Raw genomic sequence first — 18,665 nt, 5'->3', positions numbered from 1 at the left:
GATGAATAAAATTAAGACATGGTAGTTTTCTAGAAAAGCCCTTTGTTAAGTAAGTAAATTTCAAACTATGTTTTTGATAAAGATATTTCAGCAATATTAAAATCCACCACTGCCACAAAAAGCAAAAATAAAAACCCACCAGTATCATTCCTTGCATTAGATCCCTTCTACTAATGCTAAAGACCACAAATATCTCTGCTCCTGATTAACTGCATTAATCAGACCAGTATTCTACATTTTCTATTTTCATTATCCACAGTGGTAACAATTAAAAGTTGTTGGAATATTTTTTTTTCAATATACATATAAATTTAAAGTGTCTGTCTAAAGATACCATTTAAAAACCTCATCCACATGGTTTTCTATATAACAACTGGTTGCCTCAGATATTTTTTAAAATGTAATCTGCTACAAGAGGGACTACCTGAGAGTCTTCATTGCCAGACAGATATTTGATTAGAGATTATTGAAAACAGAAAGCCACTTTTAGCCTTGTAATACCCTTATCTAATTATGTAATAATTTTTAACAAATCTTTTCTTGCCTTCTCTGATGACTGATTAGATGGTGAGGCAGAACACTGTAAAGAGATCCAGCTTTTACAAGTCACTGTGCCAAGTAATAGCAAAGAGCCAGAAATTACTGTCATTGCGAGTTCAGTTTAATATATTACACTCACTATGTTAGACCAATTGCACTGATTCTTTATTACTGGCTATTTTCCCTTGGGAGCCACACAATATATTTTCTAATTTACAGCTTCATGCCCTCTTATAGGAATACAGCTATCATGATTACTCCTTTCCTTCACATTTCCCTTCCTTAAAAGGATTTCATATTTCCTATGAAGAGACCATGAACGTTCTAGTAAGAACTTATCCTCTAGGTCCACGAGGAGTTTAAACCTGAATAAGCCCACCTCACTGATAAAAAAAAAAAAAAAATCTAACCATTCACATTCTCTTCTCCTTTCTTTTCATTTTCAGCTTCTTGCCCCCTGCTTATATACTGGCAGAAGGGTTTACGGCTCAATTCACCGCACAGTGAACTGGCTCAGGGAATTGATTCAGGTTAAAACTATCCAGGAAATAAAGGTGAGTTTTAAACTCAGTCAGTCTCCCATAATGGAACAGTTGTCCTGGCAAAAGACAGAGGCAACATGTGGGATCAGGGACAGAGGAAGTTTGCACACCGAGGGAACCAGAAAACCAGAACTGCTTCAACTTCACTCAGCCTGCGTTTATAAACGGCTCTAGTTTATACCAGGCTAAAATTCTACTCAACTGCAGTGTTTGATGCAAGAAGTGAAAGGCACCTTCAACATATATCCACTCCGTAGTCAGTAAAATTAAGTTTTGTGGCTATTGACGGGCTTCTCCAAAGCATAAGACTATTCAAAGTTTTCCGGTAACACTTGGCTTGTACCTGTAACAGCAGCTGTCCAAACGCTTTTCACCAAGGTGAAAGATGCTATTATTTCTAAATGGGAACCGACAGTCTCGTAGGATATTTATAAAGATGCTCCTTCTAATCTGCGGAGTATAATTTACAGGTCATTTCCCCCTAGCTGAGCTGTGCAATCATCACGCAAGTATTACTGAATTATCCCAGTAGCATACCATGTTAGAGGTTTTCGTTTAGATGGGTTAGTGCGCAATGTAACCCAGGTCCATTTGACAGAGCATTTTTGACAGGACCGTGCCAGTGCTTCCACAGAGCGGTTCTGTTCACTTGGCCAACAGCAACGTTTTACGCTAAAAAGCTGGTACAATTTTCCATTATTCAGATTAAAGCAAGCCTTCCAAGTAGAAAAATAATTATATCGTAGTTAGCAATTAAATGCCATGTAGTATAGCACTAAATGCTAAGACATTAAAAATTTGCTTTTATCACATAATTTGTCAAATTTTTAGCACTATCTTCAATAAATTGAAACAACACACATTACATAAACACTCAAGATGTTCCGAATAGCTATTTTTGTCACCCAAATTGTCTGAAAGCCAAATGAAAATTAAATTCTAATTTAATTTAACACTTACAGGAAAGAGATGTATATAACCAATCTGAGTTGTATCAAAGGTAGCATAATATTTATATATATCACAGTGTGGCTCATAATTATCTAGTCCATGGTTTTGACTGCAAAATATATACATATTACAGATCTTCTGAAACAGATTTCATTGATCAGATTTCTACAAAAGTGCTGCAACTACCTAAAAGTGTAAGGTAAATAAGCACTTTCTACTACCAAATATACTAAGCCTAAAACAATACAATACGACCTCTAGAAGAACTTAGACTTCATTAGGGTTATTCTGGATTCACCCTGGGATTTCAACCAGGTTTTAACTGAAGAGAAAATTAGCTTGATTTAATTACTTGGACCCTTGTACAATTTGGCCCCAGAAGATCTCATATTTTTTTGACAGAGCTCCAAAAAGTTAGTTTTGAAAGTGAAGCAAGAAATCACCAATGAGATACGCCACAAATTTAATGGTATGAATCTTTGCCTGAGCAGAATTATACCTTCTCACAAGTATTTTTTTATTCCTAAGTACTAAAACCTAGGGAAGACATACAGAATTGCATAATGTCAAGTTGTAACTGACATGCCACCAAAAAATAAGTCTCAAATTAAGAACAGGTTCTGCCACAGTCTTAATTTTCTCAGATCCCAGACACTTACACCAGAAAGCATAAAATATGGTTTGGGCAAAAATTTAAATCATGGATTGTTACTACAAAAAGAAAACTACTAAATTAACTTTTTTTCAGCTCTGCATTTTGATGGCCAAAATATTTTATTCCTTCTGTTTTTAACTGAATTTGTACAGAAATAAGGAATTTGTGTCCTTGCATAAAGACAAAGCTCCCTGAACAATGTCATTGAATCACTTTTTTTCAATGTCTCAAGAAACTCAGACATCCGAAGTAAGGGAGGCAACTCTTGTAAAAAGTACAATAAACTCCAGACAACCAAAGGCCAAGACAGGGCTATCCAGCAGAGGCAGTTAATGCATATCCCCAGCTATATGATACAAATCTGGGCTCTGACTACTCCTTCAGCAACGTGCAGCTTCTGAGATATGAACACATTTGTCAGTCACTCATTACACGTGTAGGTAGGATAACCCACGCAAAGTGACAACAGACTAGCACAGAGCAGGTATAAATTAGGCTACAAGAACATGCTATATTTAGGATACTTATCTTTAAGAAATGAAGTTAGGGAGTCATAAACTTGAGAATGTTTGGCTTATTTAAGCACATTGCAGTTTATCTGCTATGTAAATAACCGTCACAGAGCTTACTGTGAAAAACAGGTTATTTCAAGCTAGCTAGCCAGCCCCATCAATTTGAAACTTCCTTAACTGGAAAAAAACCTGAACTAGTGAATTCTTTTTTCAACTCCATACTAGCTTCCTCAGATAAAGCCATAAAAATCACACCAAGCAAAATATGTTGGTCTCCCCACCCCCTGACTTTTTCATAGAAACACATCTCTATCCTCAACACTCTTGTAGTGTTTCATTCACACGCTGAACCGTGTACGTAGTAAGTACCTATAGGTAAACACGCTGCAAAAATTTTAAAAAAAGGTAGAGCTTACTACATAGTTCCATAAATGTTACAGACATTTCAAGATCACACATATACATATCTCAAAGCTTTGGACCACATATTGAAATATGGAACTATTTTTCCTGAAATTCTACTTACTGAAACTCTGATGCTACTTTTACCAGAAGTTTTGTTTGATAGTCAGATGGATTAAGTTGGGAGAAGAGAAGGAAGTCAAGGAAAGGAGACAGGATGTCTGCATGGACGAACTAGGACCTCCTCACAAAACTGAAACATAAAAAATAGGAGATGGAATCAGGGACAGGGGACCCAAGAGGAATATGGAAAAACTGCCTAAGTGTGCAGGGAAAGGATTAGGAAAGCCAAAGCCCAGCTGGAGTTGGAGGAGGACTTCAACAGCAAAAGGAAGGCTATGAAAAACATGTGCCCACTGCTGAATGGGGAAGGGGACCTAGTGACAAAATACATGGAAAAAGCATGGGAAAAGCATGGTCTTTACTGTCAAGATTTCCCATCGGTAATCCCAGGTCCCTAAGATGAGAGTAGAAGTCTGGACCAAGGAAGACGTACCCTTAGAGGAAAGGGATCAGGTTAGGGAATATTTAAAGAAACCGGACATATATTGAGTCTGTGGGGCCTGATCGGTTGCATCCTCAACTGTCAAGGCCACTCTGGGTTTTTGAAAAGTTGTGGCAACCAGAGGAGGCTCCTGAGGACCAGAAGTAAGCAAATGTCACTCCAGTCTTCAAGAAGGACAATCTCGGGAACTACAGATTGGTCAGGCTCACATCGACTCCTGGAAAGGGCATGGACTAAAACCTCGTGGAGACCATTTCCAAACATATTAAGGAGAAGGTGGTGACTGGGAGCAGTCAGCATGGATTTACAAAAAGGAAATCAAGCCTGACCAACCTGACAGCCTTCTACAATAAGATGATTGGCCCGATGGACAAATGGAGAGCAGCTGATATTATGGATCTTGCAAGGCTTTCGAGACTGTCTCTTGTACAACATCCTCATAGACAAAATTATGAAGAACGCAGTGGATAAATGAACAGTGAGGTGGATCAAAAACTGCTGGGCTCAAAGGACTGTGATCAGCAATGCAAAGTCCAGCTAGAGGCCAGTGATGTGTGGTCTACACTGGGGCCAATACCATTTAATATCTTCATTAATGACCAAGATGATGAGATGAAGTGCCCCCTCATGCAAGTTTGTAGATATTACAAGACAGGGAGTAGCTGACAGACTGGGTGGCTGTGCTGCCGTTCAGAGGGATCTTGACAGTCTGAAGAAAGAGGCAAACAGGAACCTCATGAAATTCAGTAACACAAACGCAAAGCCCTGTGCCTGGGAAGGAATAACCCCAGGCACAAGCATACACTGGGGACTGACTGGCTGGAAAGCAGCTTTGCAAGAAAGAACTTGCAGGTTCTTGTGGAAAAAAAAATTGGCCAAGAGCCAGCAATGCACCCTTGTAGCAAAGATGACCCACAGCCTCCTGGGCTACATTAAGAGTATTACCAGCAGGCTGGTGGGGGGCATCCTTCCCCTTTACTCAATACTGGTAAGACTCATCTAGAGTGCTGGGCTCCCCAGTACAAGAGACACACTGACATACTGGAGCAAGTCCAGCAAAGACCCACAAAGATGCTTATGGGATGGGAGCATCTATCATGCAAAGAGAGGCTGAGAGATATGGGAATGTTGAGCCTGAAGAAGAGAAGGCTCAGGCATGAGCTTATCCATGCATGCAAACACCTGCTGGGAAGGTGCAGAGATGATAGAGCTATTCTACTGTATGGGTAGTCAAACACTGGAACAGTGCTGCCCAGAGAGGTTGTGCCATCTCCAGCTCTGGAGATATTCAGCACCCAACTGGACACATCCACAAGCAACCTGCTCTAGCTGACCCTGCTCTGAGCAGGGGTGTTGGACAGGACAATCTCCAGAGATGCCTGCCAGCCTCAGCCATTCTGCGATTCAGTGAAGAGACAGAAGTAAGGAAGAAACCAGCCAGCACCTATCATCTACAATATAGGCTTAGCTTTAATCTAAAAGTGAGTAAACCTCATACCAGACATTTTGCTCATACCTGAATATATCAGTTGCAAAGGCAAATTGATGTTGCTGTTACTCCATGAGGGATTAAAAGTTAATAAGGTATTAGCTACACAATTTATCTAACAGCGCTTGTACAACTTTTTGGCATATTTTATATACCTGAATCAACTAAATTTGATTTGATGATTAGACAGGAAGTCACGTTAACATGATTTGTTTATGTTGCTGCTGCTGTTTTAAACAGAAATCAAGTTCTATCACATTGAGAACAGCAAAGATTGAAGACTTCTTTCCTAGATGTCTCCATCCTTGACTGGAGCTGTCTTTGGACAAACAATAAATGAAAGTCTGTCTTGCTGCAGAGCAATTTTTTCCTCAAAAGATTACTACTTGAAGAAAAAACAGAGTATAGTACAGAGAGAACAGGTCTGAAGTAGTATGCCTACCCAATAGTCATTCAAGAGCAGAGCCAGAAGCTCATCTCCCTTCCAATTTTTGGATTAAGGTATAACCATGGGTGCCAGATTGGATATGGGATGTTAAGGCTTGAATGCCACATGAGGTCTGGACTCCCTTCCTTTCTTCCATGTCTACCAACAAGAGTTATCAGAAGCAGCTGTTCCATACCTGTTAAATTCCAGAAATAAGATTCATAGGAACACCTTAGAAAGATGGACCAATAATTATCATCTCTTCTTACCACCCCTCCCTTTAACCTTCCACAGATCTGTCTCCCTAATCAGGTATTTATACGATGCTCCATTATTCATTGTATTTGAACTCATAAGCCAGAACGAGACAGAACAACCCAAACTGAATGACTGGAATGAAATTAAAATCTTCAGCCACAAGTAGACTTTCAGACACCAAACCAACTTCATTGAGTTTAAAAGAAAAATCAAGATCCATATTATGTTCAATGAAAAAACTTATTTAAAAACCACCATGGCGCACCTGGCCTTTCTCTCATTTTGGCCCTTCACAATTTTTTCTTAACCTAAAGTCCCCAAATGGATGATACAGTTTTCAAAGCCTACTCCTTAACTTCACATGAATGTTTTCAATGGCAACTAGAAATTATTTTAATGTATGGAAGAGCTGTTACAGCATATTTATCTGTCTTAACGCATAGACATCTGTCCCAAAACAAAGATGTAAAATATTTATTTTCTGTTAAATTAATGGGAGGCACAGCACAGAAAGACTAAAGAGGTCAGATGTGCCTCTATTCACCTGTTTCTTTTTGCTATGGAGTTTTGGTCTCACATATGAGAGAGCCTTGTATCAGATCCACTAGATGGTGCAATCCATCTTCTCCATTAAATGCATTTGAAGTTTATACACATAAGTAAATTTTTAAAGAGGAAAAAGTCAATCTTAAGACTAATCAAGCTAAGGTTTATTAATGGAAGAACAAGGCATCAAACAGAATGTCAGGGTTCAGGAAAGATCTAGGCTTGAAACTCACATATGTTAGCAACCAACACCTCCATTTTCAAGAGTATGATTTCACCCAATTTCAGAGTATATAAATGAGGTTCAACAAAGTTACCATCACATGGAAAAAAAAAACCAAACAATCAGAACAGCATGCTTTAAATGATTTAAGTAACATCACCAGGGAAATAATCAACCCAATATGGGGTTGGTATGACTGACCAATAAGAATGGCACTCAGCAGCATGGTAGCATTCAAAATAACCTAAAATTTGTCTTAAATACTTCAGAGGTAAAAACAATATCCACTAAGACCAGAATCCCACAGTCACATTCTGATATCTCCCTTGTTATCCATAACCTTTACCTAAAGCTGGTTAGCTTTTCACTTCTGATTCTATTTCTCAGTCTTGGTAAGGGATTAAAACAAGATACAGAAATAAAAAAAAATTACTCCCATGTAAGGAGGTGATCTCAATGACAGGCTACCGCCTTGATCTGGATTGAGCCAAATTTTATTTCAGCCCTTGCCAAGTTCCCAAATGTTTGAGGTCTGTCAAATAATTGAAGAAGATTCTATACTGTTTATTACTTCCTTGGTAAGCAACTACTTACCATGAAGAATTGTGTGCACTGCCAAGACAAGCCCTAGACTAGAAACCAAGGTACAGTGTTTCACTGGCCTCCCAGAAGATGGAACAGGTGCAGTGCTTTCTGCTTGGCAGGCTTAGTAAGAATTAGTAGACCTTCAAAAAGTAATTTATTAGTCCTCTCTTGGCAGTTTTTGGTGGATTTTTACTTTCAGCAATTCCTACTTTTTCTCCTCAAACAAGGTATTCTTTTTACAGGGTAATGAAGACTGCTAATTGGCATGTTCTGCAACAGTTGGAGATATAGTTTCCTGCAGCCTAACAAAAAGAAAAAATTAATTCCCCAACATCAGTGACATATCTTGCAAAAAAATAACCCCTAAAATTCAAAGAAAAATTGATTTTTTTTTCTACAAAGCAACACAAATTGCACCCTAATACATTACAAAATTGATTACAATTACTCCATTTCTTCTCCACTTTATGAAAATAGTTCTACCAACTGTGATAAGGAAGTAGCAAACAAAACGAACTTTGCTAACATTAGCGTAATATTTCTTGACTAAATATTTTTCTTGTGGGCATATTCCTTTTGGAAAATGTTCATTTGGAAAAAAAAAATCCTCACAGAAACTTCTGCCATGATGAAATGTTGTCTAAAAGGTCACTGCTTTTTTGATGACATGTCAGCCCAGCACAACAAAAATATTTTGGTTCTTCATTTCACAAAAGAATTTTAAACTTTTTCAGAAGTACCTATATTTTGGCTTAATAATCTGTGCAGTGTAAACAAAAAGTATGGAATGAAAACATGGAAAGTTAGCATAGAAAATTACTCAGTTATATGGAAGTCACTACTGACAGTACATTTAATAGTATCTTTTACACAGAGATTATCCATAATGCTTTTGTCCATTATTATTTTGCATCATGCTTGCATACACCGCTGACCTTATGGAGCGCAGGAGCCATTACTGGTACCAAAAATCCATTGTAAATGTAATTCACAAGCTGGTTCCGTATCAAGGGATGTGCCACCTAAGAGGGTGGGGGAAGAGAAAGACACAGAACAGTTCCAGCGAGATTTTAAAACAGATGGGGCATAGACTACTGTATATTATGCACTACCAAAACCCTTGACCATTTAAGAAGACGTGTTCATTTGCCCTTCTGACCAGCATTCCCTACGATTCAGGTTCTTAAAGATTTTTCCTCCTTCAAAGAAATACACAAACTATGCTTAATTACAGTAAGCCTGTCAAATTTAGAGAACAGGGCTTTTCAATCTCCCTGTATGCTGACAAAGATGAGTGGATGGACAGAAAAGTCTGTATATCCATGCATCAAAGGAAGATTTGAGATTCTAAATTTAGCTATTGCAACTTTGTCAGGGTCACTTGAAGGTGGATTTGCCATTGTTAACCTGTCCTCTTATACAAGAAGCAAAACAACAAAACAGTTGCTTTCCTATGATTCAAGAGTAGGTAAACCAAAGTGTTCTCTAGCTATTGGATAAGAACATACCGTTCACATGCCCTTCTCCCAACCATTGCAAAACAATCAGAAATGAAAACAAAACCTGTATTATTCATTCAATAGGTTGGTTAGGAGCTTTAAAAAACAAACTGCTATTAGAAGTTAAAAATCTACTTTTATAATGAAGCATTCATTATGTTTTCCTTATGAAAACAAAATGAATGCTTCATATTATCAATTCATGCATTTAAAAGAAATTTGACAAAAGCAAAAAAGAAATTCCGTTCAGAAGCATTCTGAGTTAATATATTCTGTTTGAAGTTCACATAGACTGGAATGTCACAGCCTACACGTGGCCACAAATACATTCTCTCACTTGCAGTTCTTTCCAGACTTCCTTTAATTTGTAGCCCTCACTCCGGACAGGGGAAGAAAAAGGGTTGCCCTTCCTATGCTATGATCCAGGGAAAAAGTAGTAAATGGCAAGAGGTCTTGGCTACAATGTCCCTTTTTAATCTCTGGCCAAAGTTTTTGGGTCAACACAGACCAAGCCACACCAAGAAAAACATTCCATGCACAAAGCAAAAATTCCAGCAGTAATTGAGCTTTCAGTTCAGCTGAAGAAAGACTATAAAGACACAATCAAGCAGCAGTCAGAAACTTCTCTTTCTGCATGTCAGCTGAAGATCCTTAACCATTCTGAGTTTATTTGAAAAGCAGTTTTAAAATAATATGTTCTTCTTTAATTTGTCTGTGGTAACCTTTGTATCAATTTTTTTTTAAAAAAAAAGGTGTCAAATACGACCTCCTGCAAATGTAGATCTGTAGAAAAATCCTGCTTAGACACCAAAATGAATATTGTCTCCTTTTCATGTTTAAGCATGCATGATAAAAATCTTGTATATTGCATTTAAAGAATGACAGCTGCTATTATTTTCGCTTGTTCAATGCTTTAATAGTCAATCACTTGCTTTACTGTATTTTGCACACATCTCACTAAAAGATCTTTTATTTAACAGTAAATGTGACTAAATTATCAATCGTGTACAGCACATTTCTTCAAGTAACACATAAATCTACAGTTTCTGTAGAATTTATATCATGCTTCATAAAATACTGGACAAAGGTTCTATAGGGTTTTCTAGCCTTAAAAACAACATAAAAAGAGAAAAATCTCATTTTCTGTTTAGATCAGAGGAAAAAAAAGTAGTAAGGGATCAAAGCCAGAAAAAAAAAAAAAAGTCTAGCCAAGAAATAATCATTAAGAACAGAGAATGGATTCAAACCAGGCCCATCTAAAATGAATTTATATTTCTAGAAATATACCTAAATTCTGTTTGGAAAGCTTTCTTTATGCATTACTCGCCAACAGGCAAAACAGGCTATTTTCTTTTGTATGCTATTATGAGAGCTTAGACAAAGACAGAATGTTTTTCAATGCTTAAATATATAAAGACTACATTTTCCCATATGTAAAGGCATTCAATTTACTTCTAGTATCAACAGTTGTATTAAAACACAATAAACTCTTATTTTTTTAAAACAAAAAATCGTCCCAATTATATAATGAAATATCAAGCCACCACAAAATTCTACTGCTTTCATTTGAAACACTTGTCACCTGAAAACTAAAGAACCTATTAATTCATCCTTATAAACCAGGACAAACAGCACAAAGCATTAATTTTATAAGCAACTTACTTTAGCGTAACTTAAATGTCCATGCCATTAATAGAAGTAAATATACTCTATAATTTACAAACTTCTGCAGAATATATAAAAAACTCCTACTTCAAAAGGACAGGTCAACTCTGCTCCATTACCTGTATCACAGCATTGCAAAATTCAAGGGAATTCATGAATTGTACAAGGGCTGGTGACAAGAGCCAGTCATCTTTCAGCAGACAATGCCACTCTTCTCCTTTTTCTTCCAGCTTTGTAGGCAAAGATGAATAGAGGCCACTTAGTCCTGTTGCTAGCACCTGTATTTCAAAAATAGAAGAAAAACAAGTTGACTTTCCAACTGTCTATCTGCTTGAATGGCAATGCCACAAATTGTTTCTCTTACTAGTTTTAATAACATAAAAGTGTTGAGATTAATTTCATGTTGAAAGAGTCTTGTGGCAGAAAGACATGAATATTTTGAAGGGCCTTCCATACAATATCCTTCTTTCAAGAGGTATTTAGGAGAAAGTGATGGGAAAAAGCAGCTTGCCTTTTTTTTTTTATTCCAAAGTTTTATTTTCTTTTAAAATAGGTGTAAAATCATTTTACGCCTTCCTTCAGTCCCTTCCAGAAGCAGCCATCATTGTCATTTATTTTTCGTTGGTGACTCGAATGTTACTGCTTACACACACCTATATGAAGTGTTTCCACACAGAAATATGAAACATTAGAAATGGAGGGGGAAAGTGCCCCCATCATGAAAAATGAAATTCAGCCTCAGGTAGACCATAGATATATATTGACTTTCATTCCTTGGCACCTGAACTCAGCTGTTCTTAAAAAAATTATTCTAACTATTCGTAATTTCTTCTTTTCCTTTCTTATTTATTTGGAAGGGAAGAAATAAAAAAGCCTGAAATAAGTTACTGTATAGACATTTTTTCCAGCCATAGTAAGGCTTACAGATGACTTCTGTAGAATATAACACTGAAGCACAAGATTGTATTTTCAGTTACAATTTAAAAAGCATATTACCAAAAAGGTTTTTTAAATTTTACTGAATATATGTAGAGTATTGGTAGTTTCAGATCAAGTTTTTAATTATTAAAGTTATTTCAAGCTGGAAGCTTTCTAAATATTAGTTACAACTCCTATCCTTCCGACATGATTTTACACAACTTCAGCAGAATTTTTAAGATGATCCTCATTTTAACGGAATCACTGAGACTCAGCCTGATGGAAATCTTTTTAGTTCTCATTCAACAGGCTCTTGAGAGAATCTTTCCTCTTTCTACAAAGGGCTGCTTGGCATCTACAGGGCTAGACAGTCAAAGCTCAGATGAAACACAAGTGGTTTATCTATTAGAAAACAAACAGCTGACAATGTGCAGGTCAAAGACCAAGAATTCAGGGAAGCGGATTCAGGTTTTGATCATACACAAGCGTAACCAATTACAACTGCGAACCCATCCAGTTACACAAAGGTTGTCTTTCTGGATGCTTTCCATTCCTAAATCACATAATTTTGAAGACGGATTTATTCTGACATACATAATTAAGCCAAATATTAAGTGGAGGGGGAATACTGTGGAAAATTCACTGCTTTAGCACACCGTGCTACTTTTTTTATACACATATATACAGAGATAAATAAATAAAGATGCTGGAGATATGTTAAAAAAGTAAGAAGCTAAAGCCGTTGAGCAAAGCTTTATTTATACAATCACATTTTTCTATAACCAAAACCTTTTTTGCATTTTCTCTCTCTCATGGTGGAAGAGCTCAAAGCAAAAAGTTAGGAAGAACTTACTATGCCTAAGAACTACCTATACATAAACCACACACACGCTTACACTCACAAACCTAAGCTTCAAACGGTCCTAGGAAGGAAGAAACTCTGAAGACAGAACTTGTGTTTCTTTTGTGTTGTAGCCTGTTAATTAACGCACACTTGATTTTCCATTGTCTGCTTAAAATTTAATTGCTATTCATAAACGCATACTTACCCTCTCAGCAAACAATCTGATTTTCAGAGCTGTGTACTATCTACATTTCTCCTTCATATGGAAGTTTAGTCCTTAAGCACAAGAAACCAACCTTGAGCAAAACATACTGCTCTCCACTAAAAGGAGCAGTGAACTCAATCAGTCAATGTCTTGAAGTGAAGAATTCTTTAGTTTGCCTGACTTACTGAGGTAAGAAGTGACAGATGTAGCTGCTAAAATCTGCAAGGTTTAAAAAGCTCTTATTTTTGCTATAAAGTACAACACAAATGGCTCTTTGTGATGTTTCTAAAGCACTGAGACAGAGAGTAGCCACTGGAAGCAATTTCACCTCTTTAGGTAAAAAACATTTGAAAATTTTCATAGAAGTATATGGTATAAAACAGGATTACTGTTTGGAATCACTCACAGAACTCTTCACATTCTATAAGCAGGCATATAAAATAACGCGCATATATAGACTACATTATGGAGTTTTAATCAGTAAAATGATAAACATCAATTAAAAAAAAATCTAAAAGGGAAAGAAATGAATGAGTTCTCATCCTGGAAGGGCAAGATTGGTTTTATTTATTATTTTTTTTTACCCAGAGCAGTATTATTTTAAACTTCTCCCAACATTTCTCAAGTGAACCCTACATGCTCATTACTTCTACCAGCACCTCCAGCAGTTTCTTTCTCACCGAGTCACGAGTCTCTCTGCAAACCAGTCTCCTTGATTTATTTACTTTCTCTTGACTCACAGAAGACACTGACTGAGTACATGATTTGTTATCTCAGACACATTATATAATTAAAATGTGTCATTAATATATAATCAATTGCTATCTGGCCAATTCCTTCCCTTTAATAATTCCCTTTCCTCCCACATCCATAGTCTTTCTATCTCTGTGCAGCCTCAACTTTTCAAGGACATCGCAGAGCCGTAACTCCTCTTGCTTTAATACTTAATATCATGGACAACCTAGTTTTAAAAAGCTGCTAGCCAAAGTTAGCTCAAAAAATAGTATCAAGAAAGCCTTCAGGTTCACTTTGACACAGATCTAACAGATTCGGGTATATGAGGCAGCAGAGATTTATGGCCACACCCCATCCCAGCGCATGTCTGTACTATGCAATAAGGCACGGTAAAGAAAACCCTATGTGCTACCAACCAGAAGCAGAGTCAGCATCACCACAGTGCCACCCAAATGCCTCTCCTACCAGCACAGGACTGCGCTAGCTGTTTTGCAAAGCAGCTGAGGCCACGTCTGCACTGATTTGAGTGGTGCACAGCAATGCCACTGACACCTACAGAATCTTCCACCAGAACAAAACCTGTTCCTTCAGCTCATCATACAAACTCAGAAGAGAGGCTTTGTGCTAGCGAGCTAATTCTATGGCACCGCAATAAACTTTTATTATAGACTTAGGCCAGTCTCATTACTGTTCAGAAAGTCTGATTTTAGCACATTTTGACAAGAAGCCTTCCTAATTAGAATGACTGTCAATCATGGCTCCCTGCTGTTCGAAGGTTAATATAGCTGGCTTTTATCTTCTGTGTAGAAAGGCTGCCTTTTTTTTTTTTAATTAATTGGAAGATGTAATTATGGAAGTTATAGCATGGATCCAATAATGGTATCTGTCTCAGGGACAGTCTGAAAATCAAGTTCACATTCTTTAGCAGCATCTATTAAACAAGGTCAACCGGAATCTCTCAGGACAAGAAATTCAGTGCAATATTTACAACTGGCAAAGGAAACCTACTTCTTAAAGGACACAGCAATCTGAGTAAACAGAAACCCACAGCTGGAATAGCTGTCATGCACTAATGCTTTAGCAGGTATGTAAGATTCCCCTTCACTTCATTTTTTCTGGCATTTACTAAACTAAAATGCAAGCCACACAGAAGATAAAAGAATCAGTCCAAAAAAATGGCACATGAGATCAACTTTTCTACAGAATGATATCTGGTTTTGAATCCATCCGGTGCAGATCTCAAACTGATTTTTGTCATAAGGCATGAAGCAGCACATGTTGTCTTGTTCATTCTGCTTTAGCTTCAAAACTGCAGTAAGGCAGCTTTGTTTGTTAAATTAGATTATTTACTTGTTTAACAGCAAAGATTTTCTATTCATGTAATAAGAGTGATTTGCCAGACCTAACAATGCAAGGCTTTTAGACTGGATATTAGGAAAAAAAATTTATACTGAAAGGGTTATTAAGCACTGGAACAGGCTGCCCAGGGAAGTGGCTGAGTCACCATCCCCGGCGGTATTTAAAAGGCAAGTAGATGTGTTGCTTAGAGATATGGTTTAGTGATGGTTTTGTCAGTGTTATGTTGACAGATGGACTAGATGATCTGACAGTTCCCTTCCAAGCTAGACAATTCCATGATTCTACTATCAAGTTTTGTAACAGACTACAACATAGGAAGATGGTAGTTTGCCCGAGATGGCCATAGAAACATCCAATTCTGTGGCAAAGAGCAAGTCTCCCTTTTATCTTGTAAAAACACAAGGTTTCTATAACATGCTATTGTCACGCTTATTTTTTTAACTGTTGAACTGATGTTATAGCGTGGCAAGCATTGTCCGCCTAAGCTAGCACTGCCACCAGAAACAACAGCCTCAGAACACCTTGTTTCCATTTCCCACTCCCTTCACCCCCAGAATCTCACAGGGGCCTCATAGTGAGACAGAGGAGGTTTCCCTCCCACCAAGTTCTGCTATAACTTCCACCAGTTTCCCAATTCAATTCACTGTGTGACTGCAAAAACACTTGCACTGGCCCAAAAGCACAAGGCACTGGTATGGAAACAAGGAGCGAGATTGCGTTTGGCAGTAGGGCTGGCTTAAAGAGTATTATAACTTGTGAAATAGCTGCTAGCAGAAACAAAGGTGTTACATCTTTATCAAAAATTACAGAAAAGCATGAGAAGAACACAGAGGAGACATTTTAGCACTGAAGAACAACTTACTGGGCAAAAATAGGTGTTTTCTGCTATGTGGTTTGCAACAACCTTGTTTTCTGCAGAGAGAGACATTATGAAAAGCAATGCATCACGGGCCTGTTGCCCTACTGTTCCTTCTCGATGGATGAAGGGAATCAGCAGGGAAAATATGAGGAAATTGGCAGCTCCTTGGTCCTCGCTGGTGTGGAAAAACAGTTCTAAAATGGAAGGATCTTTGGCTATTATAGAGCAGAGCTGGTTCAAGAGGACGACCAACTCTGTTTCCACTGTTGGAGTGGCTGTTCCCGAGCAGGAACTCAGCAACATCATCAAAGGCTTCAAGATGGGCTTGTGATGTAGCAAAGGCTGATGAGACTGCGTTACTAGCATTTCATACATTTTGAGTTGCTCGATTTTTGTCTCATCGGTGAACTCTCGACGTAGGCTCCAAAGAAAAAGCTTCTCCATGATGTTTTCTGAGACCACAAACTCCAGAATAGGCCCCATTGAGGCATCCTTTGCTTGCTCTTCAATTAGTAAGAAAAGCATGTGCTCCACATAATTCTGAACAGTGCTGGCCTCGTCAGGTGAGATTGCCCCGTACTTTGCCTGAATGTTTTTCAAAGGATCATGCTTCTCTAAGATTTTCAGAACCTAAAGAGAAACAAATGCAGATCTGTTATTTTAATATATTTTTTAAAAATATGCACTTATCCCTATAAGGAAAAAAAAACATCAAAATTCTTAACACAAAAAGCCCAAATTCTTTTTATGCTTTCAGTTTTTGACTGTCAAGCTTTCTAAATTTAAAAGTTTCACATTTGGCATGTACGAGGCCAAAATGTAATGCTTTTGTTCACTTTTATAAGCTTTTTTTGCTGAAAACTTGGGGTTCTCTGGAGTATGGATAAACTAGGTTCCCTTAGCCTTCAGAAACTGAGTTTCAATGATGTTTCCAATAAGTTTCTTTGTCACAGAGGACTGAAATCAAAGGGTCTGCTCTTCAGCCAGAGTAACTGTGCTCAGGGGTATCAATATAATGAGATGACTTGCCATAGTAAGAGTGGCAGAAACCCACAGAGCTGATCTTTCCTTGCCACATCTTACATGCTACCAAATGGCCGCTGATGCCCATATACTCTTGTAGCATACAATACAGATTTAGGACTGAGTAACAATTGTCATCCCAGCACTTATACCCCTGGATTAAATTCTGTTCTGCATGCAATCAATAAGGCTCCTTGTCTGTGAAACAACCACTGTCTTTAGCCCTTTTGTGGAGATAATTGCTACAAAAACGTAAAGGAACAGCAGCTCCCCTGACATGACAGCATCATTAGAGTTAAGTGAAAAAAGGTGGCTCTTGAACGATGGCTCCTCTGACACTGGAAACATCTCAGAAACACTAGCATTCGTCTGGTTGGCTTCTCAGGATAGCCAAAAACCAGCAAAAAACAGCAGTACAGAAATCAATTTTACATAAACTGTTAGTTATTCATATTACTGCAGCAAATAAGACCTTATGTTACGGTGCTCGGAGCAAAACATCTTCACCTAAAAGCAATTATAATCCTGATGACATGCAAACAATTTTTAGAATATGCTGAAATGCATAATCTACATCTATCCATAATAAACAACACTGCATACAGCTTTGTACCATGCATCTGCTATGCTTTACAAAAGCTAGGCAAGCCTCACCCAGCACAAGGAAAGGAAGCACAGAAGTTTGCAGCAAGGTCCAAGTCACAGTCAATCACTAGGAAAAGGCAGTTGTAAGATCTAGGCCTTCGAAAAGATTACCATGTCCTACCACTTCGCTTTTAGATGCAAATCTGGAGTTCAAAGTGTAATTAGTAACGGCTAATAATACCTTGAAAGGTCAATTACCTTTGCATTTTAAAATGTTTTAATGTTATCTACTACATTGAGCATGAAAGATGTTTTTTCCTGAGCAACTCAGGATTTTCCCAAATGTAAGAATGAAGCAAATTCCTATTAATGCAGCCTACTTCAAATCAATAAAACTAATTAACATTACCTGTGCCCAGTGTGTTCTAAACACTATCATGCATGTTTCTGGGTCAACACCCTGCAGGCTCGGAGCCTGCCGATTTTTGCTGATACTGGTTCCAGAGGACATTATAAATTTTCCAAAGGTCAAGCCAACTAGGCCATGCTGGATTTCTTTTGAAAATCCTGTAGTTCGCTACAGATGTTCAAGCATCATGATAAGATTGATATCGTGTTCTGAGCTTTGGTATCCACAGAAATCTGTTTAAAAAAACAAAACAAAACACATACCTATGCACATCAAATTATAGTGTATAACAAAAAAAGAACATACTTAAAGAGAACAGTAAAACCTTTTCTCTTTTAATTCAGTTTGAGCATGGAATTTTTTACAGCATCTTATATGGAACCATCTTCTCAAACTTTTCCTCATGATAATAGTTTCTAATCCACAAACTTTTGAGATCAGTAACAGAACTAAGGTACCACAGAAACAAATAAGCATAACAGAAGCTCATGCAGTAAACATTTTATGCATATGTCACTACATTTTTAATTTTCGTTATATTTTTGCCATCTGACCATGTCTCTTTTCAGAGTTGCTTAGTAACTAGTATTGCATAGGCTATACAGGTTAAAAAAACAGTACAGGTATGCATATATTTTTAAACAACATTTCAATGAATAGATATAATTACAAATACGTAAAATTTTCTGTCAGAAAGCATATCATAAACACTTGAAAACATCTGCAGAACACCATATGCAAGTAGAAGGATGCCTCCGTATCAATACCAAAGTAATCAAAACCAAACTACATAAAAGATAAAACCTTCATGTATCCAAAGTCAAATAAATTGAAATGTCATATTAAAGGACTATGAGAATAAGACCAAA

General features: G+C 37.4%; 1 protein-coding gene across 1 annotated transcript in view; it reads right to left on the bottom strand.

Moving 5' to 3' along the window:
- Window positions 1-17,898, bottom strand: part of FHIP1A (FHF complex subunit HOOK interacting protein 1A) — a 37,527-nt gene extending 19,629 nt beyond the window's left edge. Inside the window, exons 1-4 of the mRNA XM_074147959.1 lie at window positions 17,797-17,898; window positions 15,783-16,409; window positions 10,979-11,137; window positions 8,631-8,717 (exon numbers count right to left, since the gene is read on the bottom strand). Coding sequence (XP_074004060.1) covers window positions 8,631-8,717; window positions 10,979-11,137; window positions 15,783-16,409; window positions 17,797-17,898 — 975 coding nt within the window. The remainder of the gene's footprint in view (window positions 1-8,630; window positions 8,718-10,978; window positions 11,138-15,782; window positions 16,410-17,796) is intronic.
- Between the last annotated feature and the right edge of the window lie 767 nt (window positions 17,899-18,665).

Source organism: Numenius arquata, chromosome 5 (assembly GCF_964106895.1).
Source record: "Numenius arquata chromosome 5, bNumArq3.hap1.1, whole genome shotgun sequence".
Classification (NCBI taxonomy): domain Eukaryota; kingdom Metazoa; phylum Chordata; class Aves; order Charadriiformes; family Scolopacidae; genus Numenius; species Numenius arquata.
Note: the sequence above shows the minus strand (reverse complement) of the source record. Positions and strands in the feature narration are given on the sequence as shown.